This window comes from Chiloscyllium punctatum, chromosome 3 (assembly GCF_047496795.1).
Source record: "Chiloscyllium punctatum isolate Juve2018m chromosome 3, sChiPun1.3, whole genome shotgun sequence".
Classification (NCBI taxonomy): Eukaryota; Metazoa; Chordata; class Chondrichthyes; order Orectolobiformes; family Hemiscylliidae; genus Chiloscyllium; species Chiloscyllium punctatum.
Window position 1 is genome coordinate 151,418,603 of NC_092741.1, and position 21,589 is coordinate 151,440,191.

The 21,589-nt window shown below is 44.1% G+C and overlaps 1 protein-coding gene across 2 annotated transcripts in view; it reads right to left on the reverse strand.

The window, feature by feature from the left end:
* Positions 1 to 17,843: 17,843 nt before the first annotated feature.
* Positions 17,844 to 21,589, reverse strand: part of dusp23b (dual specificity phosphatase 23b) — a 29,000-nt gene continuing 25,254 nt past the window's right edge. For both annotated transcript variants that reach the window (XM_072562255.1, XM_072562244.1), the window contains exon 3: positions 17,844 to 18,177. In XM_072562255.1, coding sequence (XP_072418356.1) covers positions 17,992 to 18,177 — 186 coding nt within the window. In that variant the 3' untranslated portion in view covers positions 17,844 to 17,991. The remainder of the gene's footprint in view (positions 18,178 to 21,589) is intronic.

The window sequence follows — 21,589 nt, forward strand, 5'->3', positions numbered from 1 at the left end:
ACCTGAATTAAATGCAAATTAGATTGGAGGAAGACGTGGGGAAAGAAAACATTACCGAAATGGTAAGAGGTTACAAAGCTTTGAAATACAGAGAGAGCTGGGTGTCCTTGTGAAGGAATTGCAAACGCTTAGTGTGCAACTCCAGGAAATGATAAGGGATGTTTTTAGAATGTTACCTATTGTGAGAGGAATTGAAAACAGAATGTATATGGGACACTGATTAGATTACTTACAGTGTTGAAACAACAGGTCCACACTGACCCGCCGAAGCACACCCACCCAGACCCATTCCCCTACATTTACCCCTTCCCCTAACACTACGGGTAATTTAGCATGACCAATTCACTTAACCTGCATATTTTTGGACTGTGGGAGGAAACTGGAGCACCTGGAGGAAACCCACGCAGACACAGGGAGAACGTGCAAATTCCACACAGTCAGTTGCCTAAGGTGGGAACTGAACCCAGGTCTCTAACACTGGGAGGCAGCAGTGCTAACCATTGTGCCACCGTGCCACCTGGGAGAGACTGGGAAATACAATTTAAAAATCTGGAACCTGAGACCAGGTTCAGAGAACAGTGCATGGTGTTAGTCCCCTTATTCAAGGAAGTAGACAAATGTGTTGGCAGTTCAGAGGAGATATAGCACTTATACGTTGGAATGAGTGCATTGGTTTATGAGGACTGGTTGGACAGGCTGGGCTAGTAACCACTGGCATTTATATGAGGAAATGATGACTTGATTTGGATGTAATTCCTTTTATATTTGATGGATATTGTAATCTAGCATAGCTTGATACTTTAAAATACACTATAATCTTTTGTTCTGGGAGTCAGGAGACATGTCTTTGTCCTTTTGGATGTGCTGCATCTCCTTGAATAAGTGAGAGCATTAAGAATCTCATGGGCCTCTCTCCCACCAGCCAACTGCTTGGTAAAATGTGAAGAGTGAAGAACCGCCAATGGTGACCGGACATGTTAGGGATAGGGCAAAGAGAACATGCAGTAAGATTTGATGGAAGGGTGTAGGCAGTATGGGCAGGTTTAGGCATATTCTGATAAAGCACAAGGTCCACATTGCAGTATTGAGGATGTGAGACATAGGAAGCTATTAGACCAGATGGGAAAGGGCAGGCTGGGATCCAGAGGACAGTCTGCTGTGGAAGGGATGAAAGAAAAATTGAACAGTCCATTTGTAGCCTGTACAAATAGCAAATGGAGAGCAAAAGGGGCTACATGCTACTTGCTGATGGCAGTAATCATATAGCAACAATCAGGCCTTTGTTTTTGTTTCACCATGGGACATGGTATCGCTGTCTGCCCAGTATTGATGGCCCAATACTGGCCACCCTTGAACTGTGTAACTTGCTAGGCCATTTCAGAGAGCAGTTGAGAGTCAACCACATTGCTGTTGGTCTGGAGTCACGTATAGGCCAGACCTGGAAAGGACGGCAGTTTCCTTCCCTGAAGGACATTAATGAGCCAGATGTTTTTTTCTGACAATCGGCAATGGTTTTGACATCATTCTTAATTCCAGATTTTTAAAAATTGAATTCAAATTCCACCTTGCACCATGGCAGGATTTGAACTTGGGTCCCCAGAACATTTTGACAGTGGAGTATTAGGTAAGGAAGTTTTCAAGTACGGATGCCATTACAATCTCTTCACCCTAGGCCCATCCAGCCAGCTAGCCTTATACCAACATGCCAGGGTAGTAAACAGGTGAACTGGCCTCATGATCTGCTTTAGGGCCCTATTACTGATTATCATTCCTTTCATCCTCAGGATCAGTGAAACAAATTTGTTGCTGCAGGAGTAACACTAGTTAAAGCAGAGATTGGGGGTGTGGAATCCTGGCAGAATGCAGGACCTCCCCATAATGCATCCTGCTCGATACTCACATATTGGAAGGGATCACCAGCCTGTGGCATGCTTGGGATGAGCTGGTGCATGAGAAAATGTCAGAATGGAATTAAAGAAAACAAAAACACCTCAGTTGAGAACCTACGTAAAGCATTGAACCATTTCATGGCAACTGCGTAAGAAGCCAGGCCAGAGCAATTGGGAAGCTGTTATACAGAGGAAATGGGATATGGTGATGGACTGTGCTGAATGGAAATGGGCAGAAAATGGCCAGTTCTTGGGGGATTGTGATGATACTATAGATTTAGGAGGTGTATTTTCTCCTTTTTTTAATGAAATGATTTTGGAACAGAAGTGCTGAGCAGTATGCTCCAATCAATGAAGTAAACAGGGGCCTTGGAGCACTTGTTTAAGTTGGAACAATAGAAGCAGCATGAAGGGGTGTGCTCACGCTCCCACAGAAGCAGGATATTTAGTTTAACTTTCAGTAGCAGTTGATGGGGTCTTGAAGCTGGATGTAGAAGCTTTTAGCCCTTTCTCTGTTACAGCTAAAATCTGGGGCTCTCTTCCTGCTGCTAGAATTGCCAAACTGTTTTAGTGAATTTACTTTTGCCAAGGGTGTGTTTATGGAATGTTGCTATGTTGAAAAGTTTTTTTTTTAGTAGTTAAATAATCTATTTTTCTGTTAACCTTTCCAATAGAGTTGTAATTCCAATTCTTCTTTCTTTTGTCTGTATTTTAAATATAATGTAAGAATAAAGTGTGTTTTGGTTCAAGCCTGGTAGCTTGGCCAATCAAATTGCATCCAGAACACCACACCTTACACTTGCCTTTTAAACAAAAAGAGAACAATGAGGGTTCTCAGCTATCTTCTGAATATATTTTGAGGGGGTTAGGTCTGGTCCATCAGTACATGAACAGGGACAATCTGATGTTTTTAATGCATAAAGGAAGGGCTAGAGCCTGACCAAAAAAGCAACTGAAACAAAAACATAAATGATTGAAGAAACTCAGCAAGTCTAGCAGCATGTGTGGAGAGAAAGCAGAGTTAACATTTTGAGTCTAGTGACCCTCCTTCAGGGAAGGAAAGGCATTAAAAGTGAGCAGACTCTAACCCAAAAAGGATATGATATCAATTGTGTTGTTCAGATTTGGTGTACCTCTTGCATAATTAGCGATCCTGAGAACACTGTAATCAACATACCATGATAGCATAAAATTCACAATAACTATTGTTCTGGGAGTCAATGAGGGATATCACTCTGTCATTGACACCCCTGCATACACTTGAATAAAGGAGGTTGCTGAAGGATGCCTCAAGCATCTGGATTGGGTTATCCTTCCCACTGGACACCTGGAACTTCTGGAACTATGATCACTGCTTAAGAATCAGGATCTGCCTAATTAAAACAGAGGAGACAAAAAGCATGTTTTTTATTCATTTGTAGGACTTGGGCGTCAGGGGCTGGCCAGCATTGATAGCCCATCCCATGTTGCCCATGAGCCGTCTTTGTGAATCACTGCAGTTCGCCTGCTATGGGTTGACCAGGGAGGGGATTCCAGGGGTTTGACCCAAAGATTGTGAGGGAACGGCGGTATATTTTCAAGTCAGGGTGGTGAGTGGCTTGGAGGGGAACTTGCAGGGGCTGGTGTTCCCAAGTACCTCCTGCCCTGCCCTTCTAAATGGAAGTGGTTGTGGGTTTGGAAGGTGTTGTCTGAGGATCTTCGGTGAGGGTATTAAGTCTTTGCTTTCACCATCTCTTTTGAAAGAGAGATCCAAAATCCTTGAATATTTTTTCCAACAGACATACTTGGATTCTTGTTAAGCGAGGGGTTCACAGATTGTCAGAAATGTGGATTTGAGATTCAAGTCTGACCAGACATGAGTTTATTGGCTGGAGGAATAGGCTGGAGGAGCTGAATGGTCTACTCTTCCTAATTAGTTCATCTTAAGTAAGAGCTCTCAAATTGAATGAGATTTACTCTTGATGGTCATTGATGAAGCAGCTGAAGATGGTTGGGGTGAGGGCCTGACCCTGAGGAACCCCTGAAGAGATGTCCTGGAGCTGATGTGACTGACCACCAATAATCACATCTTTTGCTATTACGAGTATGACTCCAACCAGCAGAGAGTTTGCCCCGGTACCCATTGATTCCAGCTCCGGTAGGGCTCATTGATGCCACACTCGGTCAAAGGTGGCCATATGCTGCAAGTAGACCCACAATGCCCTTAGGTGGGAGTTGAAGAATGGTATATGTAGTTCTATAGGTACTAGAGGATGCAGAAATAATTTACAAGTGATTCCCAGGGGTTGAGAGACTTCAGTTTCATGTATGATTCTATCAATATTTTCCAGTCAACCTGATTCAGAGATGTTATTCCACATTCCTGTTATTTTCAGGGCGGGAAAAAGACTCGTAGGGCCATAGTCATAGGGGATTCTATTGTGAGGGGAGTTGATAGGCAGTTCTGTGGCCGAAAACATGACTCCCGGATGGTATGTTGTCTCCCAGGTGCTCGGGTCAGGGATATCACCGATTGGCTGCAGAGCATTCTAAAAGGGGAGGGTGAACCGCCAGTTATCTTGGTACATATAGGCACCAACGATATAAGTAGAAAATGAGATGAGATCCTGAAAGAAGAATTCAGGGAGCTAGGAGAGAAGTTAAAGGGGAGGACCTCAAAGGTATTGATCTCGGGATTACTACCAATGCCACGTGTTAGCCAGCGTAGAAATGAAAAAATAGGCAGGATGAACACGTGGCTTGAGAGATGGTGTGGGAGGGAGGGGTTCAGATTTGTTGGACATTGGGACTGGTTCTGGGGAAGGTGGGACTATTACAAAATGGACAGTCTACATCTGAACTAGACCGGAACCAATGTCCTTGGGGAGTTTTTGCTATTGCTGTTGGGGAGGTTTTAAACTAATGTGGCAGGGGCTGGGAACCAGAAGAGAAAACAAGTAGACAGTGAGGTGGAAACTGGAGACTGTAAGAATCATGAAGATAGCATTAATAAAGGGAAGAGTCGGCAGAGAGCAGGTGAGCGCAAAAGAACTGGTGGCCTGAAATACATTTACTTTAATGTAAAGCGTATAGTGTGTAAGGCAGATGAACTTAGGGCTTGGATTGGTGCCTGGGAGTATGACATTATTGCAATCACAGAGACTTGATTGAAGGAAGGGCATGATGATTGGCAACTCAATGTTCCAGGATATTGACACTTCAGACAGGACAGGGAGGGAAGTAAAGGAGTGTGTGGAGTTATATTGCTGGTCAGGGACGATATCACGGCTGTGCTAATGAGGCACATTATGGAAGTCTTGGGCAGTGAGGCATTATGGGTGGAGCTGAGAAATAAGGAGGGTGCAGTTACATTGTTGGGGCTGTATTACAGGCCACCCAACAGTGAGCGTGAGGTAGAAGAACAAATAGGTAAACAGATTATGGAAACATGTAGAGGCAACAGGGTGGTGACGATGGGAGATGTTAATTTTCCCAACATTGACTGGGATATACTTAGCGTCAGAGGTCTGGATGGGATAGAATTTATACAAAGCATCCAGGAGAGTTTTCTAGAGCAGGATGTCAATAGTCCGACGAGGGAAGGGACCATATTGAACCTGGTACTGGGGAACGAGCCAGGACAGGTGGTAGAAGTTGCGGTGGGAGATTTCTTTGAGAACAGTGACCACAATTCTGTAAGTTTTAGAATACTCGTAGATAAAGGTGAAAGTGGTCCTAAGGGAAGAGTACTAAACTGGGCCAAGGCCAATTATATCAAAATTAAGTAGGAGCTCGGAAATGTGGATTGGACACAGCTATTTGAAGGCAAGTCCACATTTGAGATGTGGGAGGCTTTCAAAGATAGTGCAGGATAGGCATGTCCCGTTGAAGGCAAAGGATAGGAAGGGCAAGGTTCGTGAACCGTGGATGTCAGGAGAAATTGTACAACTAGCCAAGAGGAAAAGGGAAGCGTACATAAGGTCTAAGCAAATATCAGAAGAGTAGAACAAGTCTTAAACAAGGAATTAAGCGGGCTTAAAGGGGTCATGGAAATAGCTTTAGTGAGCAGAATTAAGGAGAATCTCAAAGAATTTATTCTTATGTAAGAAGCAAGTGGGTAATTAGAGAAAGGATTGGTCCACTAAAGGATAATGAAGGAAGTCTGTGTGCCGAACCTGAGAGAATGGGTGAGATTCTGAATGATTACTTTGCATCAGTGTTCACTGAGGAGAGGGACATGATGAGTGTTGAGATTAGAGATAGAAGTTTGATTAGTCTGGATCACGTTGGCATAAGTCAGGAAGATGTGTTGGGTAGGCTAGAGGTTATTAAGGTAGACAAATCCCCAGGACCAGATGGGATCTATCCCAGGTTGCTGAGGGAGGTGTGAGAGGAAATAGCTGGGACCTTGACAGACATCTTTGTGGCATCCTTAAGTACAGGTGAGGTGTCAGAGGACTGGAAGGTTGCTCATGTTGTTCCCCCTGTACAAGAAGGGTAGTAGGGATATTCCGGGTAACTACAGACTAGTGAGCCTGACGTCGGTGGTGGGAAAGCTGTTGGAGAGTGTACTGAGGGATAGGATCTATTTATATTTAGAGAAGAGTGGACTTATCAGTGATAGGCAACATGGTTTTGTGTGGGGAAGATCATGCCTTACCAACTTAATAGAGTTCTTCGAGGAAGTGACCAAGTTGATAGATGAAGGAAGGGTTTTTGATGCCATATACATGGACTTTAGTAAGGCGTTTGATAAGGTTCCCCATGGTAGACTAATGGAGAAAGTGAAGTCACATGGTGTGCAGGGTGTTCTAGCTAGGTGGATAAAAAGCTGGTTGAGCAACAGGAGACAGAGAGTAGTAGTTGAAGGGAGTTTCTCAAAATGAAGAAAGGTGACTAGTGGTGTTCCACAGGGGTCAGTATTGGGGCCACTGTTGTTTGTAATATACATAAATGATCTGGAAGAGGGCACTGTTGGTATGATCAGCAAGTTTGCAGATGACACGAAGATTGGTGGAGTAGCAGAAAGCATAAGGGACTGTCAAAACATTCAGGAGGATATAGATAGACTGGAGAGTTGGATGGAAAGTGGCAGATGGATTTCAATCCAGACAAATATGAGGTGATGCATTTAAGCAAGACTAATTCTAGCGCAAATTACACAATGAACGGAAGAGCCTTAGGAAAAGTTGATGAGCAGACAGATCTGGGAGTGCAGGTCCATTGTACCCTGAAGGTTGCTGCACAGGTGGATAGAGTGGTCAAGAAGACATATAGTATTCTTGCCTTCATTGGACGGGGTATTGAGTAAAAGAGCTGGCAAGTCATATTAAAATTGTACAAGGCATTGATTCGGCCGCATTTAGAATACTGCGTACAGTTCTGGTCGCCACATTACCAAAAGGATGTGGACGCTTTGGAGAGGGTGCAGAGAAGGTTTACGAGGATGTTGCCTGGCATGGAAGGTGCGAGCTATGAAGAGAGGTTGAGTAGGTTAGGTTTATTTTTACTAGAAAAAAGGAGATTGAGGGGGGACTTGATTGAGGTTTACAAAATCATGAAGGGTATAGACAGGGTGGACAGAGACAAGCTTTGTCCCAGGGTGAAGGATTCAATAACGAGAGGTCACGCTTTCAAGGTGAGAGGTGGAAAGTTTAAGGGGGTTACACGCGGTAAGTACTTCACACAGACGGTGGTGGGCACTTGGAACGCGTTGCCAGCAGAGGTGGTAGAGGCAGGCATGATAGATTAATTTAAGATGCATCTGGACAGATGCATGAGTAGATGGGGAGCAGAAGGGTGTTTCGGAATTGACCGACAGGTTTAGACATTACATTTCGATCAGCTCAGGCTTGGAGGGCCGAAGGGCCTGTTCCTGGGCTGTAAATTTTCTTTGTTCTCTGTTCTTTGTTCTTTGTTCTATCTCTGGAACAGGTGAGACTTGAATCTGAGCCTCCTAGCTCAGAGGTAAGGACACTACCACCATAGCACAAAGCCGTTGGGCAGGATGTATATACTGTGACCTCAGTTCCTTAGAGAACAGCGGATTAAGTGAAGTGTTGACAATGATGAGGGTGACCAAGCGAATAGAGAAACTGCTCCCCTTAACAGAAGTAGTGAGAACTAATGAGTCCAGGTTTTAATGTGGTTATCGATAGCATCGATGGTGACTTTAGGAGAAACCTTTATGCATTACATTGTCAGACTCTGGAAAGGCCTGCATGAGATTGAACCTGTCTTCATTACAATCATAGATTCCACAAGGAAATTGCTCATTACCTGAAGTTGAGTTGATCTGAAGTTTTAGGCAAAAATAAAAGAAAAATCCTCAATACAAATTACATTTGAGAAAACCAGAAGAATCCTCTGGGTTGGCAGGATATCTTTGTTTTAAGTTTGATATTATTTCTATTTTAATGCTTATTCTTTTTTGTTCCTCCAATTTTGTTTTTAACATCCGATTGTGTCCTCAGTGTCTGAGTTAGGCATTGGTGTCAGAGATGCACATCAATATCATCCATCACAGCAGATCATTGTCAATCGAGAGATACACAGTCTCTCTGTCTTCACCTTTGATCTGACAGTAAGTAAGAGGTCTTGCACCCCCAATGCTTCCCCACCCACCCACCCCCTCCCCCCGCCGCCAAACTTTCTGCCTCCTCTCTCACCCCACTGTCCTGTTCCTGTCTTTCCCTTGACCTCCACTTCTGGTCTTTGCTGAGGGCTTATCCCTTGAATTCAAATCATGGTCCTAGCTACCATCTAGTGGCAGGGGTGAGTCAGTGCAAGTACTTCTGGGCAAACAGCTGTACTGGGAGAAAGTGAGGACTGCAGGTGCTGGAGACCAGAGTTGAAAATGTGGTGCTGGAAAAACACAGCAGGGCAGGCAGCATCCGAGGAGCAGGAGAATCGACATTTCGGGCATAAGAAGAAGGGCTTATTCCAGCACCACATTTTTCAAAACAGCTGTACTGATCAACTTCTGCCAACAGATGGAGCCTGGTTACAGGACTGTACTGAGAGTAAAACAGAACAGTGTGTACATAATCGATGATGAAGGAAAGTCCTTGATAATTCTTTCTTTTGTGTGAATTGCGGGATGTCTGGATTGACATGCAGGAATTTGCAAAAGTCTGGTTCTGTGTACTGTAGTCATGTCAGGGAACAGCCTCATGTCTCCTGTCAAGTCCCCTTAGAATTTTCTACATTTCAGTAAGTTACATTCTCAGTCTTACATCAGTGCCCCTTGAATCTGAAACAAAGCCCCATGCTCCTAGATTCTGCCATGGTGGGGCAGCACCCTCTCAGCATTGACCGTTAATAATCCTGTATGTTTCAGTGAGATCACCTCTTCTTCTATAGTTTTCTTTTCATCTCCCTCTCACTTTTTAATAACTTTGGCAGTTTTCCAATCCTTTGGGACTTCCCACAATCTGTGGATCCTTGAGAAATTACTACCTGTCTGTCTAAAATCTCTACAGCTACTCCTTTTTAAACGCTACAATGCACTCCATCAGGTCCATTCCACACACAGCAAACTTTCAACCAGACATTGGACTCCATGTTTTTATTTACCCTGTACCAATGTACCCATAGTATAGGTCTTAATCCAAAGATTATTACTAGGGAGGTTCAACTTTTTCATGAAGCTCCTAACTGTTGAAAGTCTTTTCAGTGGAACATCCTTGCTTGTTTTTTCAATGGGCACCTGTACCAATGTGGATAATGACAATTCGATCCCTCTCCAGGTTCCTCTTGAGACCTGAGATATTCTTAACTTTGGAACTGGTCAAGCAACACAGCCTTCAAGATTTGTGCTCATGGTTGCACCCAGCTTCATTTGTTGCCTGGAGTGGTGAGGGTTTTTGCCTCTTGTGGCAAAACTCCTTCAGTGAATATTGGGACAGTGGGATCCCCTAAGGGTTTTATTCAGATCGTTTTTTTTATATACATACTCTCAGCTTTCCTGTGTGTTTCAGTGCTATCATGCTGCTGATCTATTCTGTAGGAGTTGTCAATTTTTAATTACTCCCTCCTTTTCCAGCTCTTCTATCTTGTCTGAACTGAACTGATCTTGCATTCTCATCTACCTCAAGATGGTATTCTGCTGGAAAATATCCTAATCCTGCCAACACATTAACTGTGTTTACAGATCTTAGTGTACAATGGTTTAGTGTGTAGCAACATGTTACTAATCACTTCTCGTACATTGAAGATCACCAGTTCAAGACTTAGACAAGATTCAGTTGAGATTTCTGGCATTTCCTGGCTATCTATGGACTGGAGCTCCCAAACCTCATTCCAATAAGGGTGACTTTATAGACATTCATAAAATCATGAGAAGCATGGATAGGGTAAAAGGATGAGGTCTTTCTTCCCTTGGGTGGGCAAGTCCAGAACTAGAGGGCAGAGGTTTAAGGTGAAAGTGAGGACTACAGATGCTGAAGATTAGAGTCAAGAGTGTGATGTTGGAAAAGCACAGCAGGTCAGGCAACATCCGAGGAGCAGGAGAATCAACGTTTTGGGCAAAAGCCCTTCATCAGGAATGAAGCGGGGAGCCTCAGGGGTGGAGAGATAAATGGGAGGGGGGCGATGGGGCTGGGGGCAAGGTAGCTAAGAGTGCAATAGGTGAATGGAGGTGGGGATGAAGGTGATAGGTAGGAGAGGAGGGTGGTGCAGATATATGGGAAGGAAGATAGACAGGTGGGACAGGTCATGAGGATGGTGCTGAGTTGGAAGGTTGGAACTGGGTAAAGTGGGGGGAGGGGGAAATGAGGAAACTGGTGAAATCCACATTGATGCCATGGGGTTAGAGGGTGCCACAGCGAAATTTGAGGCGTTCTTCCTCTAGGCGTCAGGTGGTGAGGGAGTGACAATGGAGGAGGCCCAGGACCTGCATGTCCTCAGCAGAGTGGGGGTGGGGGGGAAGAGTTGAAGTGTTCAGCCACGGGCGGTGGGGTTGATTGGTGCAGGTGTCCCAGAGATGTTCCTTAAAGCACTCTGCGAGTAGGTGTCCAGTCTCCCCAGTGTAGAGGAGACTGCATCGGGAGCAACAGATACAGGAAATGACATGTGTGGAAGTGCAGGTGAAACTCTGATGGATGTGGAAGGCTCCTGTGGGGCCTTGGATGGGGGTGAATGTGGAGGGGTGGGCGCAGATTTTACAATTCCTGCGGGGACAGGGGAAAGTGCCAGGACGGGAGGGTGGGTTGATACGGAAAGCAGATAGGGGTGGGGAGGGACATATGTCTCTGGTGGTGGGGTACGTTGTAGGTGGTCGGAAATGATGGAGGATGATGCAATATATACGGAGGTTGGTAGGGTGGAAGGTGAGCACCAGGAGGTTCTTGCCATGGTTGGGGTTCGAGGGCGGAGGTGCGGGAAGTGGATGAGATGCACTAGAGGTCATCATCAACCATGTGGGAGGGGAAATTGTGGTCTTTAAAGAAGGAGGCCATCTGGTGTGCTCTGTGGTGGAACTTGTCCTCCTGTGAGCAGATGCAGCAGAGGTGGAGGAATTGGGAATAAGGGATAACATTTTTACAGGAGGCAGGGTGGGGGAAGGTGTAATCCAGGTAGCTGTGGGAGTCAGTCGGTTTGTAGAAAATGTTGGTGTTGAGTTGGTCACTGTTGATGGATATGGAGAGGTCCAGGAAGGGGAAAGAGATGTCAGAGATGGTCCAGGTGAATTTAAGGTCAGGGTGGAATGTGTCGGTGAAGTTGATGAACTGTTCAACCTCCTCGCGGGAGCACGAGGTGGTGCCGATGCAATCATCAATGTAGGAGGAAAAAGTAGGGAATGGTGCCAGTGTAACTGCAGAAAGATGGACTGTTCCACGTAGGCAACAGAGACAGGCATGCAGGGGCCGATGGCTACCCCTTCGTTTGGAGGAAGTGGGACGATTCAAAGGAGAAATTATTGAGGGTGAGGACCAGTTCAGCCAAATGAATTAGAGTGTCAGTGGAAGGGTACTGGTTGGGACGTCGGGAGAGGAAGAAACAGAGGGCTTGGAGACCCTAGTAATGACGGATGGAGGTGTACAGTGACTGGATGTCCATGGTGAAGATGAGGCATTGGGGGCCATGGAAATGGTAGTCTTGGTTTAAGGTGAGAGGGGAAAGATTTAAAAGGGGCAACTTTTTCACATAGAGGGTGCTGCGTATACGGAATGAGTTGCCAGAGGAAGTGGTGGAGACTGGTACAATGACTGTATTTAAAAGGCATCTGGATGAGTATATGAATAGGAAGGGTTTAGAGGGATATGGGCCAAATGCTAGCAAATGGGACTAGATTAAGTTAGGATGTCCTGTCAGCATGGATGAGTTTGAGAGAAGGGACTGTTTCCATGCTGTACATCTTTATGACCCTTTTATTCCATATTATTGCAATGAACTAGCATCTCATTTTTGTTTCTGCATGGATTTCGGAGGTCAGCATGTGTCAATAGTTTCTGGGCCAGGTAGTCAATGCTATGATCTGCTTCAGCCTGTCAATCACCATGTGCAGAATGCCAAAGTGATTGTGTGCGCGGAAACTTATGAGGCACGAATACGGTGCCACCACACAGACTCAGCCTTACCTTCAATGGATCACCACGTTGAATCACTTTGCACAGTCTGTGAAGTTCATGACACACTAGCGTCTGTTAGACATTTTACCGCATATACTCAAGTAAAAGTCCATCTCATCTAAACGTCAACGCCATATTTTTGGCCAAAAAATCTGGGATTTTCCAAATATCTTATGTAAAAGTCAAGCCTAGTTCTTTACATTTAACAGATCAACATTTGTGAGTCAACGTATTATCCTGTGTATAAATGGTACGATGAGGAAATGAAATTTTCTTTTCATGCTATTACGTGTTTTGATGTACAATTCACACCAAATTGGCGCGCAGGTTTAAGACGCATCAGGTCAGAGTCAGATGACAATCTCCCTTTGGGTGCAGCTCAGATTACTATAATTTGTTGAGTTACTTTTCTTTATTCATTTAGAAATCAATTGGGCTTCAGCTAAGGATATGGTATTTTGGACTATTGCATGAATTTTAGACATTTAAAAGTATTATCCATGTAATCGTCAACATCATAAATTTAACTTTAAAAAATGTCTAAAAAAAAATCAACTTTTACACGAGTTCACATGGTATGGCAACATGATGGTCTTCTTCTAGCAGCCATTCTAGCAGCCACAGACAAAATCACTCTCTTTAATGTTGACTGAACCAGCTTGTTATACAGTGTATAGCGATTTCTCGGAATTTTCAGACATTCTCTGCAGAGCTATCTTTATCTGCTTGCTGTGCTTTTAGCCAGACACTTGTACAAAAACTAATTCAGCTTATTAAAGTGAGATCAGTATGGTTTTCCCCCACACCGCACATGTATTCTTCTCTTTGCCTGATACTTTCCACAGTGTTTTGCTTTGTGTCTTTGACTGCGATGGTCAGTTCTGAGGAAGGCTTACTCGACCCGAAACGTTAGCTCCGATTTCTCTCCACAGACGCTGCCAGACCTGCTGAGCTTCTCCAGCAATTTCAATTTTTGTTTCTTATTTACAGCGTTTGGTTGACTGGTTTTCTGCTGTAAGCGCTTTCAATCTGCCTCCTGGTGACTTCATTTCCACCAATTTGCTTTTAACTGTCGGTTTCTGTCTTATTTCCTTTTTCTCCTTCTGGTCTTTTCAGTGCCAACTGTGGGTCCCTGAAAATTTGCATGATAGCTACCCTTGGAGGTAGGGGATTTTTTTGTGCCATTTTGAAGGATTCATGAATATGAACCCTCTTTTATTTAATGTCTCAATATGTTCTTTAATGTCTTTACTCATAAGAGATCTGTAAAGTAGCTGATTGAGATGGAATATTGTTTAAGCACACCAGAGTAAACTATAAATTTTGTTCATTTTTCTCCAGAGTCATAGAGATTTGCAGTATAGAAACAGACCCTTCGGTCCAACTAGTCTTTGCCGAACAGATATCCTAAACTATTCTAGTCCCATTTGCCAGCACTTAGCCCACACCCCTCTAAAACCTTTCTATTCATATAACCAGGTATAGTCGTATTCTTAAGTTGAGCTTCTTATCGCAGAATTAGTACTCCTCAACTGGATTGCTAAGTTGCACAAGTTCAATTTACAGCAAACTTTGTTTTAACCAGTACCTTGTGAACTAGAACTCTTGATAAACCAGGAAAAATTTTATACCTCAAATACCACAAAATTTACGGCATTATTCTGTCCAGTTGCTTTAGAGTTTCAAAAAGTTACTTAGCACAATGTAAATATATTTGCTGTTCGATTGAACGCCCATGTGAAATATCAACAACTGATACAATTTTGAGTAAATTTCCCAATATGACACTCTCTGCAATGTTTGAGCCATCAGTTGAAGATGCAAGTTAGAAGGCTCTCTACTGTTAAGTTTTATTTAAGGCAAAGGTGCATCATTATTTAAGCAATGTCTGCTGTACATAAAGCGATCGGAATATCCTCTGCATTACGTTTCCATTATATAGTGTGTGTTTTTATATTGGTTATGTGGACCTCTTGATTATCCAGAATGTCTGATCAACCAGCACACTCCTGATTCCATAGGCACCGGTTGACAAAAGTTTGCTGTACTTGAAAATCGCAAACAATTTTCTTAAACAAATGGATAAATTGTTTTCACAGAGTGACTTATGTCCACGTCTTCACATTCTGCTGCTTACACTCTACGGCTGCAGATCAGCTGGTGCCATCCTGGTCCCTGGTTTATTAGCAATCCTATCTCTTGAAATAGTAACACAACATCCATGTTTTTTCCCAAGATTCAAGTACATGGATTGTGACACAAGGAAGAACTGTATAATTGACATGTCTGAGTCAGTAAAATGTATAGTTGGTTTGACAACCCTTCTCAATCCCCTGACAGGATAACCTTCCAGAGATCCAGATCTCTGTGTATTGATCTCTTTGCGTATTGGTTGTTTGTTGTCTTTATGTGCTGGGACATTGTAGGAACTTGGCTCATGGGGCACTTAAGAGCATTTGGTTACCCACAGAGGTATCCAATCTGGGATAAATGACTGATCTTCTGTCATAATCCAAGTTAAGCACAGTGGCTCAGTGGTTAGCACTGCTGCCTCATAGCAACAGGGTCCCAGGTTTGATTCCAGCCTCAAGTGACTGGCTGTGTGGAGTTTGGCATTCTCCCTGTGTCTGTGTGGGTTTCCTCCCACAATCCAAAGATGTTCAGGTCAGGTGAATTAACAATACTAAATTGCCCATAGTGTGAAAGGGAAATGGGGCTGGGTGGTTTACTCTTCAGAGGGTCAGTGTGAACTGGTTGGGCCGAAGGGCCTGTTTCCACACTGTAGAGAATCTAATCTAAGCAGCTCCACACTGGCATGTACAATATTTATTCTCTCTCATTTTTTGAGAGGTTTCTTCTGCAATTTTGAAAACTTTGCAATGTTGGCCCAACTTGCATTTGAAATATGATCACTACTGGAGGTGTAGTATAGTAACACAAAGATCCTGAATTGTTGGCCTTCACTTCAAGATGGGACATTTGACTGAGCTGTTCGCTTGGTGAAGGTCTGGGATAAGGTAATGAGACAGTGGCACAGTTTATGTCCATAAAGGGTCTACCTGTGTACAGAGGAATCTTGATTATTTGAACAACAGAGGCAGGGGGGTATTTTGTTCGGATAATCGAATGTTTGGATAATACAGTTCAGCCAAGCGCGGGACCTTGTCTGGATAACCTGAAATTTGGATAATCGAATGCTGGATAACCAAGGTTCCTCTGTATTGTGGTCCATTGTCATATTGATCTCTTCAGGTGCAGAAGACAGAATATTGTACTCCTTGTGTTTGCACTGGATAGACTTGAAGTCCCATCTCTTTAACTCAGCTCATCAAGTCTCCTGCAAAAGCATTTTCCAAATCTGCAACCTCTACCACAGAAGCTGCATGAAAACATTACTCATTCGGATGGTTTGCAGCCTGGAGGGTGTCTTGATATATCACATGGGCATTCAATTGAACAACAAGTAGATTTGCATTGTGGTAAATAACATTTTTTTTTAAAAACTATAACAACTGGACAGAATACTGCTGTAACTTTTGCAGTATTTAAGGTATAACACTTTTGCTAGTTTATCAAGGGCTCCAGTTCACAAGGTACTGGTTAAAACAAAGTTTGCTGTAAATTGAACGTGTGCGACTTAGCAATCCAATTGAGGAGTACTAATTCTGTGTTAAGGAGCTCAACTTAAGAATATGAGTATACCTGGGTATAGTAAAAAAAAACACAGTTCCTTCATTGTTATTGAATCAAATCCTGGAACTCCCCGCCTAAAGCACTGTGGGTATACCTGCATGCTTGCAGTAATCCAAGGTGGAAGCTCACCTGCCACTTCTCCATCACATTGAGGGATAGATAGTGATTGCTGTTCAGGATGTAGCTATCTGACTGTGATTTACCCTGGCTGTGACACTGGATCAATTGTTGTATAATCACATCATGGCAGATCCCATCACTTGTCTGGGAGCACTTTCAAAACTAAATAACTTGAGCTGTTCTAGTAATGCTTGAATCAGTGACTTGCCTTCTAGGTGAGTGCGCAGTAAATTGGCTGAACAGACTAAAGCTCCCTGTGGTAAAATACAGAGACTGGTGATAAAGCTATCAGCTAGAGCCAGAGTTATATTTGTTTGTAGGCCTCGCTTGCAAATCTGGCTGCAACAATGAATAGAACACGTCCAGAGCTTTGTTCCTGAACGCTGTCTCCTGAAAGAGAGTTCCTGGGAAACATCAAGGAACGTGCATCTGAATCTACAGTTATTGCTAGATGGCCACTTTCAGAATGGGTCTGACTCTCTTCTGCTGCCCAGTTAATCTGACTATGATTACAGCAGCCAGCATCAATTTGTGTGTTGTATTGCACAAAAATCCCAGGTTGGTCATTTTCCAGGGTAACACTAAAAGTAGAAATCCTTCCTCAGAGTGTAACCATCTGCCATTATCTGCAGTGAGTTTAACAATATGATAAAATGTCTGCACAGCCACTTTCTGCTCCACACTGTCCAGTAGCCAAGCCAACTGAAGAGACAACCACTGATCAAAGAGCAATTAATATCTGGCATGTACATTTGCTTATGGCTATAAGGGCACAGTTAGATCTCAACGATTGTGAGATTATTGAATATATTATGTGTAGAGGGACAAGGCCACAGAGAGATTTAAAAGCAAGGATGAGCATTCTAAAATCCAGTCATTCCTGGGCTGGGTGCAGGATTAGTGAGCATATAAATGGTGGAGTATGGAATTTGCTGTGGCTTAGGACATGGAGTAGAATATTGGATGATTTCAAGTTTAAAAGAATATGGGAGATGAGCCAAGAATACATTGAATTACCCACATGGAAGAAGCAATAAAGCTGGCAAATGAAACACATTATTGGACTCCCCTTAACTTGTATATCTCAAAATGTTTCATATTCCTCCTGTCCTCTCTGTACCATTTCCAGTGTTATATTCACAGTCCAAATTAAATAGTGTTCCTCTCTGATTCTTTTCTGCCTCGATCATTGCTCTATAAGCCTGCATTCTACATGCTTTATATTGTCCAACAACCACCGCCACAAAGGTATTTCTCCAAATTTCGTTCTTGCTATTGTACAATGATAATTATAATTGGATGACCCAGCTGCCTTTTGTTGCAATCTCCCATTCTGAAAGTGGCCATCTAGCATTATCTGTAGATTCAGATGCACGTTCCTTGATGTTGCCCAGGAACTCTCTTTCAGGAAATTGTAGCATTATAGGTTAGAGTATCAAACTAAAATAGTGAATTATATCTTGGCATATAAAATGTAACAGAAAACAAGTTCTAATCAAACTAATACACCAAAATACACGATAATGTGATTAAACTGAGCAGGATACGAACAAAAAAATGATTTTGTAACAGAGGACATAAGTAAAGCATATCAGAATGGCAAGACTTGCTTTATCGTTTTAAACAAGAAAGTGTCCTGTACTGGCCATCAATTGAACTAAAAAGAAAGCTTGGAAATAGTTACCCTTGTGGAAAAATCTTAATAGACCATTTGTACAATGGTAATAATTGAAATTTACTTATTTTGTACGTTGATGGAATTGTACAACTGATTTTTCTTGTTCATGGGTTTCTAGAGAACCATGACGAATCCTTCGTATTTCTGCAATTGCATCGACTCCTGTTATTTTCTTACTTTTTACAAGATAACAAGCAAGCATCGTTCCAGTTCTCCCAAAGCCATGAAGACAGTGGACTCCAACTCCCTAGAAACAGATTAAGTGAAAGAAGCCAGTTAGTGAATGAATCAAAAGAATGCAGCACAGTGTTATGGAATCCAGTTGATGTTATTGCGGGATAAGTCAGATTCTTTATTTCACAACAGTAAACAATTACTTTGCCACTAAATTACTATTACTTCTAGTTGCCCATATGCATAGACATTATTATGGAAGGCAAGTATGCACATAACTTTTCAAAGGTCCATTGCCAATATAATTGGCAGTTAAAGACATTCCCACTTACTTTGAGACCACTATAGAACAAAGAACTGCAAATGCTGGAGATCTGAAATGAAAGAAACCAGAAATTGCTGGAAAAACTCAGCAGCTCTGGCAGTATCTGAAGCAGCTGAGAAGGGTTACTGAATGTGAAACAGCAATTCTGCTTTCTCTCCACCAATGCTACCAGATCTGCTGAACTCCCCCAGCAGTTTCTCTGTTTGTTTATGAACTAGCAATCCAGTAAAATGTTAACTCAGTCAAGGTTACCCTCACATTGATCTGTCAACACTGCAATTTTTCCCATTCAGTGGAATACTTTGAAACTCTAACAATGTAATGTTCTTGAAACTGTTTCCCATTGCTAAACTACAAACCATTTTATTTGTATTTTTACCAGCAAGCAACAGTTCATTCAGTTAGTCAGCTTACTTTTAATTCTCAGTTAAGTTATGCACCAATTTCAAATATTTATGTGCCACAATAATTCCGGGAGATATACACAAGTCAATTCCTCACTATCAAACAAGTGTAGAATGCAATAGGTGACACAAATGTCTTTAATAAAGTGGATGTTTATGAAAGGTTAAGAAAGGATTCTAAATAAATGTGTAAAAGGCAAGAAATTACTGTTAGGTTAAAAAAAGGGCTGCAGATGCTGGAAACCAGATTCTAGACTGGAGTGGTGCTGGAAAAGCACAGCAGTTTAGGCAGCATCCAAGGGGCAGGAAAATTGACGTTTCAGGCAAAAGCCCTTCATCTGAAATAGAGGCAGGGTGCCTGCAGGGTGGAGAGATAAATGAGAGGAGGGTGGGGGTGGGGAGAAAGTAGCATAGAGTACAATGGGTGAGTGGGGGTGGGGATGAAGGTGATAGGTCAGAGAGGAGGGTGGAGTGGATAGGTGGAAAGGAAGATTGGCAGGTTGGACAAGTCCGGACAAGTCATGGGGACAGTGCTGAGCTGGAAGTTTGGAGCTGGAGTGAGGTGGGGGAAGGGGAAATGAGGAAACTGTTGAAGTCCACATTGATGCCCTGGGGTTGAAGTGTTCCGAGGTGGAAGCTGAGGCGTTCTTCCTCCAGGCATCAGGTGGTGAGGGAGCGGCGGTGAAGGAGGCCCAGGGCCTCCATGTCGTCAGCTGAGTGGGAGAGGGAGTTGAAATGTTGGGCCACAGGGTGGTGTGGTTGATTGTGCAGGTGTCCCAGAGATGTTCCCTAAAGCGCTATGCTAGGAGGCGTCCAGTCTCCCTAATGTAGAGGAGACCGCATCGGGAGCAACGGATGCAATAAGTGATATTGGTGGATGTGCAAGTAAATCTTTGATGGATGTGGAAGGCTCCTTTGGGGCCTTTGATGGAGGTGAGGGAGTTGGTGTGGGCACAGGTTTTGCAATTCCTGTGGTGACAAGGGAAGGTGCCAGGACAGGAGGGTCACTGAGGACGAAAGATCAGTCCTTAGCAAAGGACTCACCTTCATCCCCCTCCGCCCATGCATTAATGAATTCAATACATGCCGTGATGTCGAGCACTTCTTCCGTCGCCTCAGAGCTTACTTTCACAATCAGGACTCCCGCCCACCTTCCAAGGACCCCTTCGCCTGCCTCCAACACACTCCATCTACCTGGACACCCCGCGCTGGCCTATTACCCGCCTTTGATCTCTTCATTTCCAACTGCCGCCGAGACATTAACCACCTCAGCCTGTCTACCACCCTCCCCAACTCCAACCTCTCACCCTCACAACATGCAGCCCTCCACTCCAATTCTGACCTTACCATCAAGCCAGCGGATAAAGGAGGCGCAGTGGTAGTCTGGCACACTGACATCTACACCGCTGAAGCCAGACGCCAACTCAAAGACACCTCCTCCTACCGGCCCCTCAACCATGACCCCATCCATCACCAAACCATCATCTCCCAGACCATACAGAACATCATCACCTCAGGTGATCACCCACCCACAGCTTCCAACCTCATAGTCCGGGAACCCCGCACTGCCCGGTTCTACCTCCTTCCCAAGATCCACAAGTCTGACCACCCTGGCCGACCAATTGTCTCAGCATGCTCCTACCCCACTGAACTCATCTCTACCTACCTCGACACTGTCCTATCCCCCCAGTCCAGGAACTCCCCACATACGTTCGAGACACCACCCATGCCCTCCACCTCCTCCAAGACTTCCGTTTCCCCGGCCCCCAACGCCTCATCTTCACCATGGATTTCCAATCCCTCTACACCTCCATCCACCATCTCCAGGGCCTCCAAGCCCTCTGTTTTTTCCTTTCCCGACATCCCCAACAGTACCCTTCCACTGACACACTCATTCGTTTGGCTGAACTGGTCCTCACCCTCAACAATCTCTCCTTCAAATCCTCCTACTTCCCCCAGACCAAAGGGGTAGCCATGGGCACCGGTATGGGACCCAGCTATACCTGTCTCTTTGTTGGCTACGTAGAACAGTCCATCTTCCATAATTGCACCGGCACCACTCCCCACCTCTTCCTCCACTACATTGATGACTGCGTTGGTGCCACCTCATGCTCCTGTGAGGAGGTTGAGCAATTCATCAACTTCACCGACACATTCCACCCTGACCTTAAATTTACCTGGACCATCTCTGACACCTCCCTCCCCATCTCCATTAATGACAACCGACTTGACACCGACATTTTTTGTTACAAACCCACCAACTCCCACAGCTACCTGGATTACACCTCTTCCCACCCTACCTCTTGCAAAAATGCCATCCTGTATTCCCAATTCCTCCACCTCCGCCATATCTACTCCCAGGAGGACCAGTTCCACCACAGAACAAAACAGATGGCCTCCTTCTTTAGAGACCGCAATTTCCCTCCCGACGTGGTTAAAGATGCCCTCCAATGCATCTCATCCACATCCCGCACCTCTGCTCTCAGACCCCACCCCTCCAATCGTAACAAGGAGGGAACCCCAAAGAGAAATAAAAGAGAGAGAGAACGAGAGAGAGCGGGAGGGAGGGAGAGCGGGAGGGAGGGAGGGCGGGAGAAAGAAAGACACGTGTGTGTCCCATGAACATCTAGAGGAAGTGGTGAATGCGGGTACAATTACAATGTTTAAAAACATATTTGGATAAGTACATGAATAGGAAAGATTTGGAGGGATATGAGCCAAACGCAGGCAAGTGGGAGTAGTCTAGTTTGGGAGCA